General features: G+C 36.0%; 1 protein-coding gene and 1 pseudogene across 1 annotated transcript; one reads left to right on the top strand and one right to left on the bottom strand.

The window, feature by feature from the left end:
* Positions 1–9,609: 9,609 nt before the first annotated feature.
* On the top strand, positions 9,610–10,233 carry LOC113324084 (receptor-like protein 14). Its single transcript, XM_026572424.1, has one exon. The coding sequence runs from the start codon at positions 9,610–9,612 to the stop codon at positions 10,231–10,233; it is 624 nt and encodes a 207-aa protein (XP_026428209.1).
* Positions 10,234–16,659: 6,426 nt separating this feature from the next.
* LOC113324083 lies at positions 16,660–18,911 on the bottom strand (annotated as a pseudogene).
* Between the last annotated feature and the right edge of the window lie 5,465 nt (positions 18,912–24,376).

The raw sequence follows: 24,376 nt of genomic DNA, 5'->3' as shown, positions 1-24,376 counted from the left end.
GGCATTTCATACCTTGGATTTTCTCTAGATTGCCTAAAATTATGCAAAATATGAAAATTCTCAACAGGGTGGTCTAAACTACCACATGCGGGACATGCATAGATTTTAGGTTGCCTAAGAAAATTAGATGTGACAGATTCCTCATGTGATTGCATTTCTAAAGCTGCGATCCGAGCTTCTAATTGATCCACAAGAGATGATTGTGTGAGTGAGGCACTAGCAAAATGTTCATTTTCACGTTGTGGCAAACGATGCATGTGCGAATAGTCATTAGGGTTCATGTATTGAGGCTCGGGACTTTGAAAATGTCCATAATAATTCCTATAACTATTGACATCATGGTCTGTGGGAGGTTCATAACGTGAAGTTTGTCCATACGCAAGTTCTCTAAGGGATTCGTTGTATTCCCCAACTGTAGAAAAAGATCTAGACATGATTGGGCTCAAAGGCTAAGTAAAGAGTTTACAAAGCTCAAAATTTGGTTTTTAAGGGATTGGACTTTTTGGAAAAATTTGGTTTTGTTGGGAAAAAATTTGGTTTTGGCGGGAGACATTTGGTTTTAATGGGAAAAAATTTTGGTTTTTAATGTGGGAGCAGAATAAAATTTGGTTTTTTGAATTTGGGAGCAAGTAATTTTTTTTTTTTTTTAAATTATCCTATCATAAATTAGCACAACCCATAAAAGAAAATAAAAACAACAATAATAATTACAAACCCATAAAAGAAAGAAAAAGAAGAAAAAGAAAAATTATTACAAGCCCAAATAAAAAAAATAAAGAAAAACAAAAATTATTACAAGCCCACAAATTAAAAATGGAAGCCCACAGGTTGGGTTCTCTTAATGGGTTTAGGCTTACCTTTGAAGCACAGCCCAGCTGTTCAGTTAGGTTGCAAAAGCCCAGTTGGGCTTTGGATCATCCTAAGCTTTGGCTTCAACACTCAAGGCCCAGTTGGGCTTGGTTCAATTTCCTCTCCTTCTGCAGCTTACAGCCCAGTTGGGCTTTTGTTTCTTTATTGCACAGCCCAGCAACAGAAATAGGCGAGCCCAGTTGACAGCTTCAGTTGGCAGCCCAGTTGGCAGCTTCAGTTGGCAGCCCAGTTGGCTAAGCACCAGCAGCAGCAACAGCAACAGCAGGTGGTTCAGTTCAGGGCTTGCAGGCAGGGCAGCAGCAACAAGGGTTAAGTTCTTACAACCCAGCAGCTAGGCAAAAGCAAGAGCAATAACAAGAGAAAGAAGCAAGACAATGCACTAAAGAGGTAAGACAATGCCTAACAGGAAGTGCAAGAACAGGGACTATGCTTACACTAAGTGCACAGAAGCAAGTGAGACTAAGATGCAGTTACACAGTGATGCTTATGCAAATGGATGCAGTGCAAGAAGATATGCAAGAATATAAGATGACAAGTATGCCAAGATGTTGTAAGATGCAATGCAGATGGCACAAGCTTCAGATGACAAATAAGAAAGTTACAGGACAATGGCTTCACTAAAATCTACAGCATGAGATGCAAGATGAGTTGATAACTGAATATGCAGGACAAAACTAGATGCAAGCTAAAGGTGATGATGCATCCATAAAGGCTAGATGGTGCAGTAAATGAAAGAATGCAAGAATGCAGTTGATCAGTAAATGCATTGAAGATGCAACAGGATGCAACAACAAGGTTAGCAAAGGCTAGCCAGCAACAAGACCTGCAACAGCAAACAAATGCAGAGCAAAAAAAACAACAACAGCGCCGCTAACCGAGTCCCCGGCAGCGGCGCCAAAAACTTGGTGGGTTTTGAAAGAAACCTACAAACTGACCTGCAAGTGCACAGGGTCAGTTGTATCTAGTGATGGGAAGAAAGGGTTTGTCCACAGGGACTTGGAGGGGGCTATTGTTGTTTTCTAAGCTAAAGTTATCTAAGCAAGTAACTAAATGGCAGTGAGATAGTGACAGTTACAATGGCAATGAGCCAAAGGCAGTGAAGTAAAGAATGAAGGTACTAGGGTTTTTGAATCTACTTCTTGATCCTAAACTAAGGCAGATCCTAATCAATCATGTTCTTGTTTCATCTCAGGGAAGATTGTAATGGATGATTTATCAACTAATTTTACTAGCATACCCCTAGCATCAGCTGTCTTTCTACAGCACAGCTGATCACAGGTTTACTTGCACAACCACTTAATCTATCAACTCTAAGGCATTTGGGCTCAATCCTTCTAATGTACTGAATTTTTAACCATTATCACTTACTTACCCCTAGCATCAGCTGTCTTTCTACAGCACAGCTGATCACAGGCTTGCTTGCTCAAATGGCTACTAGCAGTCCTAACTCATTTGTAGCACTCCAAGAACAATGACAAATTACTAACTATCTTAACATAAAATCAAGAGTTTCATCTAAACCCTAGCACATGAAATTAAAACATGATAAACATAATTAACATTTAAAATTGAATTTAACTGACTTCAAAACATGAACTGGAAAGAACTTGGAAGCACTGGCTATTCCAGGCCCCTTGGGTGAAGCTCTGGCTAATCCAGGCATGTCTTTAACACAACCCAACAATACATATTTATACCCACAGACCCAATTTCCCAAAACTACAAAATTAGGGTTCTTCCCCAAAAATCAGTTGAATTAGGGTTACCTAATTTTTTGAAATTGATCCTTGAAATCGTCGACCCATGCTTTGTAATTGCTCCCTGACCTCTTCTCATGCGCCAATTGCAACTCTAGGTTACCTAATTCATCAGTTTTTCACGCCTAGGGATTCAGGCAAAGAAGCGTGAAAAAGTGAGAAAATAGGGAACTAGAGGGCTAGGGGGGAGATGGGTTTTGGTTGTTGGTCGATAGGGTGATGATGGTGGCGGAACTAGGGTGGCTGTGGCAGGGAGAAGGTGGTGGCGACAGTTGCAGGGAGAGGTGGTTTTGCAGCAGGGTAAGGTGGAGAAGAAAGAGGTCGACTGAGTTTGGGGTAGGGGGCGTTTGGTAGAGGTGTAGGGTGTTTGGTACTGTAGTGTTGAGCGGTTTCAGCGAGGGATGACGTTTCACGATCTGGTCTGTGGGATGTGACGATGGTAGGTGGATCCAACGGTGAGATGGGAGGCTGTGGGTAGCGACCGTCGGATGGAGGAATGCAACGAAAAGGACGGCCCAAGATGGAGATGGGCGTTGCGATGTAAAGCGGGAGCTTCGGAGTTTGATGTGCGATGATGGAGCGACCGTAGGATGCTGAAATGCTTCGATCTGACGGCTGAAATCCGAGACGGGCTTGGATAGTGGAAATGGGTTTGAGAAAGGGCTTTGGGCCTTGGGTATGCCAATCCCATATCTTCTTTAAGGACAATTCTTCTTCTTCAAGCCCATTCCTAGCCTCTTGGTCTTATGCACAACGTTCTTCGCGGCTTCCTTACGTAACTCCTCCCGGCTTTTCACTACTTTTCTGCTCTATTCCGCTCCGCAATTCATCCATACTTTATTTATTACCTAAAAATGCAAAATTAAGTAAGAAAAATATTTATTCTTGAAAACAATGAAAATACAGAATATGGGATAAAATGTAGAATTAATGCACAAAAGATGAGTTAAATGCCAAGAAAAATATATAGAAATATGCACTTTTTAGGACTCATCACATAGCCTAGCTCACCAATCTCCCTTACGTGGATAACCCATCAGGTAAATGAGGATATATTTACCAAGGGCCCTTACTAAAGCAGAATATAACACGCCACCACCACTTTCATGGTGCATGCGAACTTGAGTATTGTTGGAACAATTGCCGAATTATGCCTGCACAATAAATAAAATCAAACATGAAACAAATAACGTTATGGCTGAGTCGCGGACTAGGTCGCTTTGTTTAACACGTTTCGCGGATCTACCCAAGATTGTGCAAGCAGTTCTTCAATTGCGCGTTGTCCAAAGGATAAAACAGCCGAGATCAATCTCTTACACAATCTCTCTTGCACGGTAAGAGGATGTGTAACTTCTACACTTTCATTCTTGCTTAGAATCACTCTTGTAGAAAATAAAAAGATGCTCACACTTTTGTTTTCTTTCCAAAAATTCATTTTTATTTTCCTAACTAAAAAATGTAAAGAGAAAAAACTCTCTCAACAGAAAAAAGGTTTCTACATCTCTCTTAATTATTTTCATCAAAAAACTTATTTATAATTGCCAAAGAATTAAATGAAATGCATTAATAAGATGTTAATTAGCATCATTAACCAATTCAACAAAAACGGTTTTTTGACATTAAAAATGAAATAAATTTATTCTTTAAAGGAAGAATATATGTCATAATAAAACCATTTAAATGAGATACTAATTTATTGAAAATAAATAATGTTTAAAAACATATAATCCCAACAATCCCCCACTTATATTTTTCAAAACATTGAGCAAGAACGTACAGAGTTGTGCATAAGGAAAGGTGTCTCGCGACTTGAACATTTACGTAGTGCTAATAGACTCTTAAAATCTGACCATAGAGTGAACATAAGTCTTGAATTCTATGAGATAAAAATATTCCTTAGCACACACGACTAAACTAGTGTAAAGTATAAAGCCAGCACATTACGGCCCTGTGCTTGTATCCCAGTTTTAATGAATGATCTAGAGAACTGCCCATATTCTCATAGAAAGCGGCCACACTTTCACATTCATATAGGTGAGTTTATAAAGAGTACTCCTGAAAGTACCCCACTCCAAATAGAGATATAAACATCATTAAGAGTTTAAAAATTAAAAATTAAAATTAAACTCAACCTCTACTCGATTCAGGATATCATGTTGTGGGATGAATTGTTCAAAAGCATGATTCTCGCATCTCCATATTATCTATGACTTTTTGTCCTATTTGAACCTATATTTTGGGATCTCACTCCAAAGGTAACGGTTACCCTTTTGAACCTACTTTTGATATCATGATTTATAGGTTGGTAACCGCATCATAAATAACTCAATCTCAATGATGCTGTCATCTATGACTTCGTCTAGTCCCTTTGAACCTATTTCTAGGTTGGATATCCATCACAAATGAATCAATATCGATGGACATCAACCTCATACCTAAGATGTATTCACATTTTTTTTATCAATCCTTTCGTCAAAGGACTGATGAAAACTGTTTTCAAACACTATGTAATCCATTCTCATAATATCAACTGTTATAGTTGTCGTTAGATTCTCAATTCTTGCAATAGCCGCGGTACTATCACATTGGATTAATAGATTTTTTCCTCTATCTTTTAGAGGATCGAATCACTCTATGCTTAAAGGATTGCGGTAACCATTTAGATAGTGTATTTCTAGGCGTAAGATGTGATTGAAACATCTCATAACCTTCTCAATATTTTACCAATTTTCCATTATAGGATTGGTAAATCTGAATATAAAACCCCCACTACAAAAACTATATATATAGTCAATCACGTAGCATAGAAACATACTAAGCTGCCATACTCATATCTAGTGCAATCACACTTATTCTCAAAAACATTGGCACTACATCAATTGAGTGAAAACTACTTTACAGTCAGAATATATATACTTCTATTTCTTTTAGAAATCTGTTTTCGTTGTAATGAAGTATATCTAAAGAATAAAAAATTCATTTCAAAAGCATACACCATCTTCACTCAACTCTTTCATGTCAAATAGTAAACTAAGCATGTTTTCAGTTTCATTTTCATCATATAAATTAGAAAACTTCAACATATCACTTATGCATACAAAACAAAGAGTATTGTGCATTTCACTGTCATCAATTCTGAAATAATTCTAATGAATCAATTAAACAATTTTTTTTAATTGTTTTAAAGTTGTTTTCAGAATATAAATGATAACTTATCTAACTTATATGTTTCCTTTTATTGTAGAAATTACATAGTTTTCCATGCTTGGTTTACATAGATTCTCATTTTAACTTACACAAAAATATATATTATACTTATGACTATAACAAATCATACATCGCAGAACCAGCATCAACAAAACAAGGTAAATTATCGTCAAGATGTACCACCACCCAATACGGTTTTCGTCAAGATGAATATATATTTATACTTATTTTCGTCAACATGTACCACCACCCAATACAACACTAGGAGTTAAATTATCTCCTTCTCTTTTCAAACTTACTCATCTGGAGTATCTTGATCTCGGTTTCAATGATTTCAGTGAATCCGATATCTCAAATGAGTTTTCTTACCTTACAGAACTAGCTCATCTTGATCTCTCCAACTCAAACTTTTCAGCATCCATTTCGACGCAATTTAGTAACCTGTCGCATTTACAGTATCTTGATTTTTCTTGCAACTTTTTATCGGAAAATAAAGTATTTTTTTCTGCTACCACTTGCGTAAGGTCATCGTCTACAAAAGGCATTAAAGGATTGGTGAATCTGAAGGTATTATGGTTGAGTGGTTTTGATCTATACGAAGTCGCTTATAAAGAGAATCTTGCGGAGCCAATTTTGTATTTTTCCAACCTTATACATCTTGATTTCTCTAATACCAATATCCCATTTTTTTCAGTCCACGAGTTTTACAATCTTTCGCATTTATTCTCCATTAAAATGAACTACAACTTTCACAACTCCAATCTTCTGATACCGGCACAACTTGCTAATTTAACTTCACTCTCTATTCTTGAATTATCTGGCTGTGGACTACAAGGTTCAGTTCCTTACATTCCACAACTCCAAACACTTGATGTCAGTAATAATTATGATCTTCATTTAGATCTACCTAACTTGTTCGAAAATCATTGGCCTAAACTGCGAATACTTGATATATCATTTAATAAGGTAACCGGATCATTTGCGAGTTCAATTTCAAATGCGCCAATGTTGGTCAGTCTTTCTGCGCCAGCGTGTTCCATTCAAGGATCTTTACCTCCTTCAATCTACAACCTCTCCCGGTTGCAGTATCTAGACCTCTCTGACAACAACATCACAAGTCCCATCCATTCTTCGATCTCCAATCTAAAAAATCTAAACTTTCTCGACTTGTCTGGGAATAATTTCCATGGGTCCATACGAAGTTCAATCTGCGAGATTGTTTCTCTTCGGCAACTTGTTTTAGAAAGTAATAATATTACAGGAAAGCTTCCAAGTTGCATTACAATGCTCACTAACCTTGTTGATTTTCGTATTTCTAAGAATTCTATTGAGGTCAATGTTTCATTGATCTCTTTGATCAACAAATTTCACTTATCCACCTTAGATCTTACCTCAAATAGGCTAACCTTCGATACAAATGAACACTTACATTTGGACTCGAAGTTTAAACTAGATATTTTATTGTTGGGATCATGCCATTTGAAAGTTTCTCCTACTTTTATTTGTAATTTGACTCAACTTAAGGTATTGAATTTGTCTCATAATAACCTCACAGGAGTTATTCCATCTTGCATCATCAAGCTTGAAAATCTCATTTACTTAGATTTGTCTAACGATAAACTTCGTAGTCCTCTGCCTCTTCCACCTCAAGGTGTGGATCATTTTGATTTATCACATAATAAACTCGGAGAAAAACTATCTAGTTCTACTATCATTATTTTAAATGACAATTAACTTTCAGGTTCAGTTCCTTCTTTAATAAATTATGGGTATCGAGGGTTCATAGATCGGAAAACAGAAATCAAAGAAGACAATGTTTAAAGTGGTTCGGCACTAACGCCTACGTCCACTGATAGAACCCCGATGGGTGAATTTGATTGATCTCCAGAGTTTGGTAATTCTGGGATAACTTTACATTTACATTCACGCTCTTAGTTATAGTGTGATATGACTAAACCTTAGAAGATAATACCTTAACTAAAAAATCTTGACTAGGTAAATATTTAGGAAAATATAAAGATTACATTTAATAATTTTGATCTTGTAATCTGTAATTATCTTCTAATATCTTCTCTTCATGGACATTGCACGGACACCTCAGTATCTTCTCTTCACGTACGGTTACCTTGATATCTTGTATATGGGGAATATATTTCAACACCCCCCCCCCCCTCAAGTTAAACACGGAAATGTTTTGAAGTGTTTAACTTGAACCATCTCAATAAAATGTCTTGTAGCTTGAACTTTGATTGTTGACCATGGTATTTGATCTTCGATGACAGACCACGATAGTTGAATAAAGGAAAGCTGCGGTAGCAGAAGCAGCAAAATGATAACTGCAGAGTATATATGTAGGTCTTTTACGGAGAATTGGCTTGATTGGCCAATGGACTTGATTGTTAGTTACTAACCATACGAGAAATTCATGTTGAGTCCATGTTGAGAAACATTAATGGACTTCGAAGATACTCCTATAAAGTGAACACAAAATGGTAAAACAACCCATTTGGAAAGATTCGGAATCTAAGATGAACCGATCTTGATTGGAGACGCATAATAATTTTGGAAACATCCCACCACAATAATTTTGGAGAGTAAATGAGTTTCTAAAAGACCAAAAAGAAAAAAAAAAAGGTCTCGACAGTGAAACAGAAAGATAATTGATTTCGATCTGCAAATAAAATCAATTGCCGAATATGCGACTTAATTGATTTGACAACAAGATAATTAACTTATCCACAGGGATATCCAACAGTGGAATTTGAATATCATTGGTTCTGAAAAAGTGTAAAGATGAACACAGTGATTGATATTTTGTTGATGTTAAAATAAGATCTTGGATAAAGATCTAAAAGAGATATATTATATCATCGACCAGACGATAGCGATTTCGATCTTGGTGTTAGATCCATATAGTGATTAATGGATTCTAAATTGTGACAAATATATCCCAAACGATATTGGTGAATATTTTCATAAGAAATAAGATATTCTCGAAAATGGAATGATATTTCGGAATCGGATGAATATTTCTCAGAAAATATGGAAAGAGTTGAGACGTGATACATACATCTTTTATTTAAGGAATATTGGCTCATAAACTCAGAGCAAGAAGCGAATTGTAAGATCTTGGAGATCCTGGATAATGATCAAAATGTAGATACATTAGATGAGTTTTCGTGACTGAAAACTGATTACGAAAGATTTTAAAGAAACCCATGATAAAGGATCGTGAGTTAATGAATCAACCCTTAATATATCCCAAAAAAATATGGGACAAGAGCATGAGTACCAGCCTCTATTGACATCTCCGACAACAAATTATCCGGGATCATACCTTCTAGTACTGCACTAATCTTTTTGATCTAAACCTCGGAAACAACAATGTCACTGGAAATGTTCCAGATGAGCTTGGACGAACAAAAAATATGATATATCTCCAGTTAAATGACAACAATTTCGATGGCGCTTTTCCTAAATTCATCTTAAAACTCAGGGATTTGACGGTTCTCAACTTAAGAAATAACAGCTTTGAAGGTGTTATACCCACTGGTCTTGGTTCACTCCATTGGCTTAATATTCTTTCTTTAAAGTCAAACAAGTTCAAAGGGTCCATTCCTGAAGATATTTCCCATTCCTATGATTTGCAAATACTAGACTTGTCGATTAACAATCTCTCGGGTCCAATTCCATCAAATATCGGAAAGCTGAGAAAGTTAGCAAGTAGACCTAGTCCTGGAAACTCACCGGGGAACTCTACTGCTGTGCAATTTCAATGCGGCAATTTGAGAAATTGTACGACTACAGTTCAGGAGTCGATCTATCATGTAACATTCTTGACGGAAACATTCCAAAAGAGATAGGTTTATTAAATGGACTTGTTATGCTTAATTTGTCGCATAATCATTTATCCAGTAATATCCCAGTGAGCGTTGGAAACATGTCTAGTCTAGATTCTTTGGATTTAAGTTCCAACAGACTGTGTGGACATATCCCACAATCTCTGACATCAATCGACTCCCTTGGATTTCTAGACTTATCTTACAATGATTTGAGCGACAAAGTTCCGAGAGGAGTTCACTTTGATACATTGGGTTTGGATGGTTCTGCTTTCTCTGGGAATGATTTATTGTGTGGATATCCTATGGGAAAAGATTGTGAAGGTGACCATGACATTAATAACAGCCATGGCAATGACCCTTCAAAAGAATTTGAAGAAAAAGACCAAGATGATGTAAAAGAAAAATTGTTGTTATATGCTATTGTCTCCTTGGGGTTTGCAGTTGGATTTTGGGGTTTGTTCATTGTTTTGCTTGTAAGGAAACAAAGATGGTGGTTTCCGTATTGGAAGTTTATTAACACTGTTGCCGTTGGAATAATAGAATTTATTCAAAACTAGTGATAGTAATAAGAGCCGTAAAGTACTTCTTTAAGTTGAGTATTTGCTAGTGTTTGATTAGTCGAATGTATTCAAAACAAAAAGAAGAAGAAGCAACTGATTGACAACATATACAGGAAAAATGTTGTGTACGTCAAGTCTCATTTTGTGTCCAATTAATTTCAGAGTTTCATTTATTGGACAAAGTAATCTTCATCAAGTGCACTGAAATCGTGAAATGTAAATAGCATGTGGAGCATGATTTACCTATTATTGATAACGAAGGTTATTCAGAACTTTTAAATCTTCGCACATAGCGTTGCTGCTACCTACAGAGCCCAGGTATCTAGGCAGAACAACAAAGAAAATCCCAATGCACGTCTAATTGGTTACAGCAGCTGAAATTTGCATTTTATTCTTATTGCTTTTGAGGGAAAAATGTGCACTTTGTTAACTAAGTGCCACTAGACTCTCTACATAAGTATGCATACGGGTCCATGCTCCTATGTGGTGATGCGTCTTGATAATTTTAATTTTCTGGTGCACAGAATCGTACACAACAAAATAAACGCTGTCGTATCCCGTTTTTCCTATGAATATAACCTCTCCCTTCTTCGATCCCCATAATAACTTCATGTAGAACAAGGGTCTTTCAAATGGGAGTTGCGTAATAAACAATTTAGTCAATGACTCCCCCGCGTCATAATCTTTCATTTTCCAAACTTGAACATGATAATCACCATATTGCACTAGGAAAAGCCCCCCTCCTAATTCAGCCAAACTACTCCTGTTATTTGTGTCGTGAACTAGCTCATCAACTTCTGGAGTCACCGGAACTTTCCTAAATTTCTTGTCACGTACATCAAAAGAAACAACTTCATCATGTCCCTAGGAATCCATCCGGCAAGGAGTTTGTTGTGCTATCCAGTGAAGAAATATTCCACCATTAGTACGTACTGCAGATTTAGGAGACACAATTTTGTAAGGAATCATGTCAGGTGATGTTCTCCATGAATCCGATCTTAATGCATACACTATAGAACCAACACAAAGTTCATAGCCAAGAGTCTCATTATGAAACAAGTGAAGACAATAATGTTAAAGACTTTTGCAACAAGGAATCCATCCAAGAAAAGAAGCTGCTTACGAACTATTGTCCGTCCCAATTCTTTTGGAAACATATCTTGAATGCTTTGTTTCTCCCGACCATACTATCTCAACTTCTCTGCTTAGAATATGTCTTCCACGTTTCTTGGTTTGGTTAAATCAAGAAAAGTATCTACTTCATTTTTCTACACCATCTCAAACATGAAGAATAATTTATGTAATGGATTCTAGAATGCATATAACAAATTGCTGTTGATGGCCAAGTAAAACAATAACGAATGCATTGTTCACTTGTATAAATAGCAGCATTTTGGATTTTTAGGGAAACATTAGGAGATGATATATATATATATATATATATATAAGGAGCACATCATAAGGAACATGGCATTAACAAGTGCTTCTTGTTTTCGAAACAAAAATAACATGAATGACTTCGAAGATGTGAGGTTATCAAGGAAAAATAAACATGCAAGGTGAATTCGAAAAATATGACTTCAAAAATTTGCATGAAAAACCTCTATTGCCAAATGCATTAGATGTTTGTATACAGTTAGGATTATATTAAAGTACTTCTGGTTTAATAATTATCCATGTGTATGTAATTAGTTTTTCAAGGAAAAAATAAACATTAATGCTATATCCCGTGAGAAAATTTCGGGACTTCCACCGTAACACACAGCTCGCAGGATCCACTTCCGCCAACTTATAATCCCAATGTTACAGAGCATTACCCTCGTTCGTCTGATCCCTTTGAAGGATTTTACCGGGTTCTTTTTATGCGCCAACCTAGCATCACTCAAAAGTAAATTAACCTGGATAATTTGCAATCATTAATAGGTTTTTGTTAACTTGTATACTCGTATACATGTTAAGGTTTAATAAAGAATTATTTTATTTCTTTGGAAATTGTGTTTTTTTATCTTATTCTAGAAATTGGTTTTTCTTGCACTAAAAACAACATTTTTTGTTCCCAATGCAAAGAATTACTGTTTTCAATGTAATAAAACAAACAAATCTTTTTTCCAATGCAAGAAATTGTTGTTTTAATGAACCTTAACATGTATACGAGTATACAAGTTAACAAGACCCTCATTAATATTATGTTAATTTAAATTTGACGGTTGTTGAGTAGCTCTAGCTTGAGATAAATTGTCACGGACACTTTCTGACATTATCTGAAGACATAATTCAATGCAGTATAGCAAATTAGCAATTAAGAAGGAATAAAGGTGTGAGACTTTTGAACATTGGAGTAGTCCTAATCTCCGACCTCCAGCTAACCTGGTAAAATCATCTTAACTCAAATTGTTCATGGTACCTTAGGAAATCATCAAATGTTTCTTTTTCGTATGGCGAAAAGGATTATTTATAGGATTGATTCTATAAGGAGATTTTGGTGAAACAAAAAAGATAAAATAAGAAAAGGAAAAAAAAAGGTTTATTCCCGATCAGTTGGGATATTTTCGCTGCTCCAAAACACAAAGGAGGTCTTAATGTTAGGAAATTTGGAATTTTTAATCTAGCTTTGCTAGCCAAATTAGCTTGGAGAATGTTCCAAGAAGCTATTTGTCTTGGAGAATGTTCCAGGAAGCTAATGCTCTTTGGGTACAGGTTTTAAAACATAATTAAATATTTTCTCACGTGTAATTAAGCCTTTGTGTGGTGAGATAATTTCCTAAGGATCTGGGTTTGGCGAGGGGTTCTAGAGGTTGTGGAAATAGTGAGAAACATCACTGAACAAAGTCCATACCCGGACTGATATTTGGGTACCATAAATTGGTACAACTCTTCCTAGGATTTGTATATCCACTTATATTAAGTCTGCTAGCCATTTAATTGATGAGGATACTAGATATTGGAACATTAATACTCTTAATGTTCTTTTTCCAAAGGAGGTAGTAAATATAAGATTTGTAAAATTAGGTTAGTATTACTAGGAATGACCAAATTAAATGGACCGGAACAGAAAATGGTATATTTATAGTTAAGTATGCTCAAGTATCTTGTTGGAAGAGTCTCAACTAAGAAATTTGACAGGAACAGAAAATGGTATATTCAACTTCCACCTAAAATTCATTATTTTCGCATAATTATGTTCCCACTAGAGATAAATTACCAAGTACTTGCATGTGGCAATAATGTTGAAACTATGCATCATCTTTGTACAAAGTGCCATTTTTCCTTTAGCATATGGAGTACTATAAATAGTAGTCTTACTGTCTCTTGTATAGATGGTAATTTACTGAATGGCTTCAAAATATTTTCAATTTTAATCTGTTATTTGTTACAGATAAGATGAAACAAATAAGATTGCTAAGCTTCATTCTTTGGCATATTGGGAAATTGAAATTCTCATTGGTCTTTGATAACTTTAAATAGTACTTATTATTATTAAATTGTTTATCTCTGATGGGGAAAGTTCTCCGAATGATACGCATAATTCTAACCAAGTGATGCAGAAACCCAAATGGACTCCTCCAAAGAAAAATGATTTAAAAGTGAATTTTGATGTATATATCCTTTATAAATGAAAGTTCTGCAATTAGCATAGGACAGATAATTCGTAATTCTGTAGGAAACTTCATGGGATTCAAAGGAGAAATCTGACAGCAATAAATGAAGAACAAGGTAAAGCAGTAGCATCACTTGAAGCTATTAAATTGGCAATTGTTAAAAGGAGTTCTTAGCTTATTTCATTCGAAAATTTGTATGGACTAAACTCCAATATAATTCCGAGAGCACCAACTTAAAAGTGAGACTCAATCGAGAAAGATATCAAAGAGCTTTATCTCTTTCTCAATAAAATAAGTAATCGTCAGGATAGACATCCGCGAACCTGATTGTTATGAGAATAACTTGGATGGTACAAAGAACCAATATCCAAGCGCCAATCAAGTCACTATCCAACAAGCAAGGTTGGACTTTACAACTGTGGTTGATCTTACGCACAACCTACGATATTCCAATTATATAAACAAAATATAATGCAGAATAGAAATAACATAGACAACATAAATTTTGTTAACAAGGAAACCGCAAATGCAGAAAAAACCCGGGACCTAGTCCATACTTGAACACCACACTGTATTAAAACGTTACAATCTGTTGCATACTACAAGTTAACTTCGTACTGGAATGTATTTGATCCTAACCTGGTCTCACACCGATTAAGGTATGGTCGCGTTCTGTACTTCTCTCGAATCTCGCAAGACCCTGCGCACTTGATTCCCCTAGCTGATCTCACCCACAACCAAGAGTTTCTCCGACCCAAAGTCGAAGACTTTATAAACAAATTTGTCTCCCACAAATAAGTCTATTGGTAATCAAATTTGTGTCCCATAGATAAGTTTATCATTTATTATTTTTGATTATAGATCAAGGTGAACAGGAACCAACTAATAATCCGGTCTTACAACACCGAGTGAAGCCTAGAATATTAGCCACCTTACAATAACTTAACTATATGGTGGAAGAACAAGTTATTGCGGAGCCACGAAGTCTAAGACAAAGAACTTTGTGATTTGTTGTATCTTCCCTATCAGAGATAAATCTCGAGAAAACCTTTGAGAAGATTAAACTCAAACACGATAGAAAAGTAAGATCAGGATACGCAATTACAGAGTAAAATAGTTGGACATGGCTTCACAAATCCCAAGCAAAGTCTTCAAGTCATTAACCCTACACTGGTTTATCAAGAAGATGAAAAACCTAGATTAATGGAGAATCGACTTTAATATACAATTAGTATACAAAAAAGTGAGGGGATTAGGTTTCCTAGTTTTTAAAGTTCTCCCTTATATAATCTTTCAAATCAGGGTTACTTAAAATCAAAGATAAGGTAGCTTAGTAACAAAGGAATTGATATTCACCATTAGATGAACTTCTAATTTAAGATTCAAGCTAAGTATGCTTATGAATTAATAAATCAATCTCCAACTTTAGATGTTCTTATAGATATCAGTAACCGTTCCTATACATGTATACCAAATTGGATCAATAATAGTCAACCGAAGTTAGCCATTTGAACAATTTTCAACTTAGCCATATTCATCTAACATTTCTAGATCAAACATGATGATCAATCAATCATGATAGACAATCAAATTAATCTAATTGCGTTTCAATAGAGTTGTTCGATTGTTCTAATCATGAACAAATTGAAACAAAATCTGTTTGATTCGTAATCGAACAAAATACTTATACAAGAACCAATTCATGAACGTTAAGCCACGATTTTCAAAGTTAATTCTCATCCCTTATATAATTAATGTTTTAGTTCATGAGTATGAGAATCATACATAACCGATTTCAGAACTTAACCATTGTGTTCGCAAACAGGGTGCGCGAACAACAGTTTTGGATTGTGGCCTTGACCAGCCGTTCGAAAACCCGGTTCGCGAACAACCGTTTTGTACCAAGCTCAGGTAAACTCGTTCGCATAATAGAGGTATGCATACAAGAGTTTCAGACCTTTCTAGGTGAATTCGTTCGCATACTAGGTAGACAAACAAGAGTTCCGGACCTGAACCTACACAATACAGTTAGCATGTTGGATGTGCATATCGTGTTGTATTTAGTCATGGTTAATAGTTCTAAACTCTCATTTCAATCGTTGAAACATCCCTAGAATAAGACAATGGTAATCTTACACATACCACTATCTTCAAGTAATTTTCAAATGATCGAGTGATCAATACGAAACTTTCCAAATTAACATCAAATGATTGTCTCACACAAATCATATGAGATGTTCAAGGTAATTTTCACATGATCATCCTGACTCAATATTTAGTTTTTAACAAATAATTTTTTTATCACTAATCTTGTCAAGTAGATGATGAACTTAAGCTACGCTATAAAAACTTCCAACTTGTATTTCGAGAAATAGATATACGAGTGAAACTCAAAATCCGTCCAATTTTATCCCAGTTATTTTTCAAATAATTTTTATTATCTTAATTTAAATTAGGATGCCACTAGTTTCATCCTTACTAATTTTTTATCAATTTTCTTTTTTGAATTTATTATCAACAATGGATCTTGTTTTATAGATCTTATTAAAATCACATATATTTTGAAAAGGATATAAGAAAAAATATGAGAGAGAAAATAATAAAAGGATGTAAGGGTATAATTGACTTTTCCATGTCCATTTTAACCAACCTTGATTTTTACTTGTCCATTACAACCATTTTAAGATTTTATGTCCATGTGACCCATTTTTTCAAAAGCAGTCGACCATAATAATAATAGTAACAAGAACTATCGAAGCAGGAACCCAGATAAAAGATAAATCGTAAACAAAAGTCGTAATTGTGAGCCTAAATATACTCGAGTCTACTTGTAGAGTTCTTTAAACCTTTTGGTGGCTTCTAAAACATTATCCCTGTGACTAAAGGAGCTAACCCTGACAAATCCTTGACCACCAGGTCCGAACCCACTTCCAGGAGTTGTAACGATATGGGTCTTGTCGAGAATCTCGGTAAAGACATCCCACGAACTCCGACCAGGGAAGTGAACCCAGACATACAGACTGGGTTGCACCAATACGCCCATTGGGTCGCCGTATCGTGTGTCCGGCCGTATGGACACAGCCACATACGGCAATACTCCAAAAATACGGCAGGATCTATTTGTTGTAACGATCACCTACTTTCAAGGGAGGTAAAACTTGGTAAAACGTGTATGTTAGCCCATATTACAGCTGTGTGGTTGTCATCGTCGGCACATATTAGCAATCGATGGTTCCAAAGATAATAAATATCTTTGACTGAGATGAAATCTGAAAAACCAGATCTATTTGTTGTGTTCCATAAAAAATCAATCTCTATTCTTCTTCTTCTTCTTCTTCACCATATTCCATCACTCATGAATCTGTACTAGCACCGGTAAACAAGCTAAGCTACTTAGTCTTTTGTTGTTGTAGTAATGTCAGAAAACTTAGATGCACCATTATGGAAGTATGTTAACAAACTCTGTAGGAGTAAAAGTGGGGGCGGAAATTGGGATATGGAATGCAAGTTTTGTTCAAAACCTTTTAAGGGATCTTATTCAAGGGTTAAGGGTCATCTGTTGCTAATTAAAAAGCAAGGGGTTTTTTTGTATGACTTTTTTGTAAGTACCACTGCCACTGGTATACATGATCACTTCATGCTTTTTTTATAAGCTTTTTGCAAGTATAAAATCAAAACTGAAAATCTAATTGAACTTTTGTTATATATTTTGAATCGACATTGAAATTATGCCCTGTTTATATGTTTACATATCTTTAAAAATTAACAATATTTATGCCTACCGGTGTGGCGCCGTATCATGGTTTTTTAAATTTGCCGTATTGGACACACGGAAACACGGGTGTGGCGGACACCCGTGGCGGTATTGGTGCAACCCAGCATACAGAGCATTCTTCCCTCCATATACATTAAATCCAAGTGAGTTAAATGTGTCCGACAATATCTCAGTGTTAGTCTTGTAATAACCGATTACATCACGCATTGCCTTGAAGCCATTAGGGGAAAGACAAGCCAACCCACCGGCTTGAGAAATGTTGGATGCACCATTGAAACAAGTACAGACAATACGGTTGAAATCTTTTGCAACAGGGAATCCATCTGAGAAAACAAGCTCCTTGGGAACTACTGTCCATCCAAGACGAACTCCAGTGAACCCAGCATACTTGGAAAAGGATGATATCTCAATGGCAACCTCTTTTGCACCAGGAATCTCGTAGATAAATCTTGGGCTGTCATCTGTTATATACATGGCGTATGCTGAATCATAAACAATAATTGACCCATTCTTTTTTGCAAATCGTACCAGCTGCGATAGTTGTTCCCTTGACGCGGTGGCCCCCGTGGGATTGTTTGGTGAACAGAAAAAGATGACATCTGTTTTGAGGTGGATAACAAATCAGGAAAGAACCCATTCTCTGGGTTGCATCTCATGTATTCGATGTTTTTATATTTCTCAACCTCTTTGTCAAATTGTCCAGTTTGACCTACAATTACACCTGAATCCACATACGCCGGGTACGATGGATCTTGCACAGCAATGGACACGTTTGCCCCAAAAAGAAGTTGAAGACGAGAAATATCACACTTTGCTCCGTCTGACACAGTCACTGCCATCTATCCCGAGATCACCATAATATGTTGATGCAATTGCAGACCTCAAAAAAAATTCTCCTTGTTCAGCTCCGTAACCGCTATACCCCTCCAAGGTCGACAACAGTTTTGATCTTTCAGCCATTGCAGATGTTATAACTTCTGGAATAGGTTCTGTTGTGTCTCCAATCCCAAGGCTTATCACTTGTGCATCAGGATATTTTTCCAAGTGCGCAAGCTTCCTTCTGTTAATCTCTGGAAACAAATAACCAGCTTGAAGTTTTGCTATGTTTGCATTGCGAGAGACCTTGGTTGTGTAAGCAGTTTTCTCCATCGGTGGGGATGATATTGCAACACCTTTGCATATCATTTGCTTCTCATTGAAACTGAAAACATAGAAGTTCTGGAATTTGTAGAAGATTGTTGACCTGAAACTGATGACAGTAATGGAGAAGGAATTGAAGCTGGGAGATGCGTGAGAGACATATTTTCTGATAACACTGTATGGGGAAAACACAATGTTTATATATAGGCTACAGCCGGCCAATACAGAACCAAATCGGAACAGGAATGGAAATCAGAATCGGAGTAGGAATATATGGATATGAGGTCAACGATTCGGTGTTAGGGCTGGACTATTAATAACAAAACTGATTCTTCCCATGTATAAAATAAAAATTCCAATGGCTTTGGCTACTATGACCTTCCCAACCACGATTTTCTGAGGCTTCACCTCGAAACAAGAAATTGATGGAGGTAAAACATATCCACATGTATGTGGACCCTCAGCAAAAAGTTGAGGTGAAACTTACTATGGACCGTTACCATAATCTGCAACACTTATATCTGTGCCTGACCAGATGAGAAAAAAAGTTGAAATAAAAAATATATACATCCGGTCACTAAATGTCCGGATGGGGTATCCATCTCCATACATTTGAGGGGTTCCCTCTGGATTTCACAAATAAATGGATATTAAATTGATCCATGTATAGTAGCACTTTTTGGTCCATAAAATGTGGATCATCACAAAGATATGGATGATTTTTGGTTTCGTAAGAGTTGCCGTTAGTTCACCAGTTCATAGGGAGTAACTTATGAGCCGAGACCCAACTGGAATATAAAAACCCGATGTGACGATGTCAAACTTCAAAAACACCAAAAAAAAAAAAACTGAGGCTATCATTGTCCCTCCAAATTCCCGATCTGGATTTCCCCTCCAAACTTCATCTAATCATATGTATTTTCGAGAGAGAAAATTCGTAGATCCTTCATCTTTAATTATATAGTTTCAGAATCAGAGGTGATATAATCGATATATAGGACCCCAAGACTATAACTCATGTTCGCATTTAAGGTTATCTAAAAAGATTTAATTAAGTATGTTGCGCTATAGATTTGAATGTGGAGAAATTTCTTGTAAAACTTCAGGAAAGAACGGTATTTCGATCAAAAGAAACGACAACAAGATACCAACGGATTAGATGACGATGTTGAAGGAACTCAGGGGTCTACCGAATACCATCAAACACCTAAATTGTTGGATATACTTGTTGTATTTATTTTTGCATTCTTTGTCTGAAGTAGTTGGGACTATGTTGGATGAATCATCAATAGTACTTTCTGGTTGTTGCTCACAGACCCCCTTTGCATTTTTCCTTCCTGTTACGATGCTGATGAAAGCAACTGGTAGCTCTCAGAGTTTCCCAGTAAATTATCAACTTCCAGAAGACATACATAAAGCAACGGAAATCCCAGTTCTGAGATTTTCACCTTTGAACTAACAGCTTACGAAGGACCCAAGTGAGTTTCTTAATTTCATTCCGTTCTAAATGCTAAACTATTTCTAGGCTTCTAAATTTTAAGTTGTAATTAGTCTCTTTCTTAGTTTCAATATCTGATGTGCTTAAATGCCCATCTTAAAGCTTCTCCAATGACATGTGTGTGGAGATAAATGTTAAAATCCACCTAGGACGCATATCCATTTTCTCTAAAAGCATTCTCCAACCCATATGTCATAAATCAATGTACGCATGACTTTAAGTAGAAAATGTCAAGGGGAATGTCTAGTTTCCCACATTCTCTTTGTCATTGTCTGTCATCTTAGTCAGCTTTTTAAATTAAAAATATATTTTATTTATTAAAATTAATTCTAATACAATAAATAATCATTATTAGATCTAATAAAATCTTAAAATTACTAAACATAAAATTTAGAAAATGATCACAAACAACACCATTGGAGATGAATAACTTTTTTCGCCAAAACTTAAGAAAAAATTGGAATAAAGATGTCTTGTTTATGTTGCCACATAGGAAATACATACAACAATCATTGGAGTTGGGATAACTGTTAGGATGTTATAGTTTCTTATTATGTTTATCTTGTTTAGGAAAGTTCCAGCCTCTATGGGTTTTTTTTGCAGGCTATAAATAGCCTTTTCTATTGTCATTTCAATTCAGCTTGCAAGCTCGTTTAATGAAAATATCATATGGGTTAAAACCAGTTTATTCTCTTTGAGAGATTGATCATTGTCTTGATCGTCTATCGTCGCTTTGCTCCTGAATTGGAGTTGTTTATCATATTTGGGTCCTATTTACTGGAGCGGATTCTCCGCGTGTCTATTGTTTTTAAATCGTTTCCGTTGTGTCGTATCAGGTGGCATCAGAGCAGGTTTTCCTGCGTTGTTCGTCTGTCAGGCCGCCTGGAAGAATCAGACGAGGATTCCTGTGATCTCTAAGTTTTCTATCAAAAAAAACAGAAAACAAAAAAATCAGTCGAAGATTTGTGTTCGTGTTCATCTTCAAAATCGTTCCAGTTCGGGTAAGATTTCCTCTAACTCCTCCATTTCTTCATTATTTGGGATTTTGGAAAATCATGATTTTACTATCCCAATCTCATATTCTTCCATGTTACTATCGGATCCTTTTAAAGCTTCCTAAATAAATTAGTCACCCAAGCTTCCAGACTTCAGAACGATGGGGGAACTTCATGTTCAGTTGCCCAAGTTTGTTGGAGTTGTTAATGGTAGGGGATATTATTTTCTAATCGATGGTAGTTGCCAAGAAAATCTGGTATCGAGAAGAATGGCGGAGTTATTTGGTGTCGATATAGATTGGTATTCTTATGTTGATCTGATTGAGTGGTTTAACAACCGAGGAACAATCACCCGGATTGGTGGTTGCAGATTTTCATTGTCTTTTGGTGGGTGTTATTCTATCTCAAATTTTCATGAAGTTGTTGACATGGATATGTGGTACATCGTATTGGGAAGGCCACGGTTATTAGATATCGGTGCAGTTCATAATAGGCGGGATAACTCGTATGAATTTATGTGGGGAACGACAAGGATTCGTCTTATGCCACAACCTAAGCCAAAGGAAGAAACAACCCACATGGAGTCCAGCAGGTTTGAGACCGTAGACAACCAAAAATCACATGAGGTTATTGTTAATCACCAAGGTGGCTTACTAGTTTCAAATGAGAAGACACTAGCAATGCATCATCCTTGCCCATATGAAGATCCTCTTGCCAAATTTTTTGAAGTGCGACCTAAATTTTATGGATGCTCTCGTGATTACATTCATCTGCCTGAGTTGGGATTTAAAATCTCTTTTTGTTGGATTGTATAAAAACACCAGTTCAAATCCAGTATACAAGAATGGAAAGGCTTGCATCATTTATTGGGTTTTAGTCGTTTTGTTATGCCCATGCATAATTCAACAGCAAGCTACGCTACTGAAGCGCCAATGCAAGGACAGTCAAGCGCTTTGTATCTGACTTGCGTCATTCGTTGTAAACGAGTTTCTTCGTAGTAGGGGAGCCTGATACAGGATGTATTTGGGGTTGGGATAACTGTTTCCAAGATTTGCTGATATCTTGGATATCTACTCCCTCCGTTTCTAAAAAATAGGCAGGTTTGCTTTTTTGGGTATGTTTAAAAAATAGGCTTGTTTCCGTAAGTGGAAAGTCAAATGTTATGATTTTACTACTATACCCATTGAGGGACCAGTTCTCTCTCTCCATTTTCTCTCCTAATACAAAAAAGGGACCACTTCTCTCTCCTCTTTCTTTAATAACAAATTAGTGGGGACCAAAGGATAGATTAGGAAAGAACATGGAAAAGTGGCTCCAATGATTAGTTTTCATAATTTTTTTGAAAACCAAACAAGCATATTTTTTAGAAACGGAGGGAGTATTACTTTTGGTATCTTGTTGCTAGAATTTTATAGTTTCTTATTATGTTTATCTTGTTTAGCAAAGTTCTAGAATCTAGGGTTTTTGTTTGCAGGCTATAAATATCATTTTCTATTGTCATTTCCATTTAGCTTGCAAGCTCATTTAATGAAAATACCATATGTGTTAAAACCAGTTTATTCTCTTTGAGAGATTGATCATCATCTTGATCGTTATCGTCGCTTTGCTCTTGGATTGGAGTTGTTTATCATATTTGGGTCCTATTTACCTGATTGGATTCTCCTCGTGTCGATTTTTTTTAAATCGTTTCCGCTGTGCCGTATCATTCTTCTTCAGAGGTAACTAACTCTCGCTTACTTTCGAAATCAATTAAAATATTTGCCAATTAAGAGATAACAATATGTCTTCATTGTCTGATTGTTCTGCAGAAGAATCATAAACAGAAACACACATGCATGCAAAAGAAATTAGGGTTCCAAAATTACGAACTCTCTCCTGGTCAATCTCATTCAGTTTTAGGAGTTGTTGTTTATGAATATCAATAACAGCATTCATCGTTTTTTGATGTGATGATTCCGGACGATCGATCTAGGGTTTCATCTCCTTCTTTCTTCGTGTTGTTCTCTTTTCTTTGGAGGCTTGCCTAGGTTTCTTTGCACCAGCTCCTTGGGTCTTATTCCCACCCTAAGGTAATATTACCGCGAAAAAGAAAGCCAGTTATCAGTCCGAAACGTTACGTATGTCCATAGATGCTTATAGGGGTATCAATTTACCCGTGGTGTATTCCGCAGCCCTAAATAAACGGTCCGCGAGTTATAACCCCAAAGGTGTTATTATTCATCCACAAAAAACTCATCGAAACAAAAGTAACACAAAAACCCAAAAAAAAAAAAGTAACACAAAAATCCCAAAGAATTTGATGAAACCACATAGAATTTGATGAAACCAATTTTGAAATTTGGAGTTTTTGTATCTATTTTTAAAATTTTGGAGTTTTTGTATCTATTTATTTTTTTAAGATGAAATTTTAATGGATCCCAATATTTGAACAGGTTTATATACAACAAGTTTGGAAATCTTGGATTTTTTATGACTAGTTATGCTAATAAATTGGTACCCCTTGCAGGGATCTTGAATTGCACCCCTAAAAGCGTTTTGACTTATATATATTTGGTGCACCCCTAATTAATCAGTCATCGACTTTGTCTTGTGCTTCAACCACCCCATTTAGAGCCAAACCACCACCATCTTAAGATTTTGCAAATGTGTTTTGCTTAGGCTCAATCGGTCATTTCTTGCCATTTTGTGTGATTTGGATCTTTAAGGTTTTCATAATATCCCAAAACAAATAATTTTCATGATATGCTAAAACATATAGTTTGTGAGGATGAAACAAAACTTAATGACGTAAGAGCACATAAATAGTGTTATTTTGAGACTATTCTACATTGCTCTATGGGGATCATTTGAATTTTGGAGGAGGAAATCATGCCTACTATTACCAACCGGTCTCTTTGTGCCTGCCTACAAAATTCAAGACCTTATATTTTACATCTCAGGTAGAAGATTATAGATGTATTTCTGAACAAACAAAAACAAGACAAAAACAAGACAAAAACAAGAAAGGTTTACGGACAAAAACAAGAAAGTGTTACATGAACAAACAAAAACGGAAAATAGATCATTTGTCCAAATATTTTTAAATCACGGTTCAAATATACGAGTAAAAAATAATTTGGGTGAAACGGCCAAA

The sequence above is a fragment of the Papaver somniferum genome, chromosome 11, assembly GCF_003573695.1.
Source record: "Papaver somniferum cultivar HN1 chromosome 11, ASM357369v1, whole genome shotgun sequence".
Taxonomy (NCBI): domain Eukaryota; kingdom Viridiplantae; phylum Streptophyta; class Magnoliopsida; order Ranunculales; family Papaveraceae; genus Papaver; species Papaver somniferum.
This window is presented reverse-complemented; position numbering and strand designations above follow the sequence as displayed.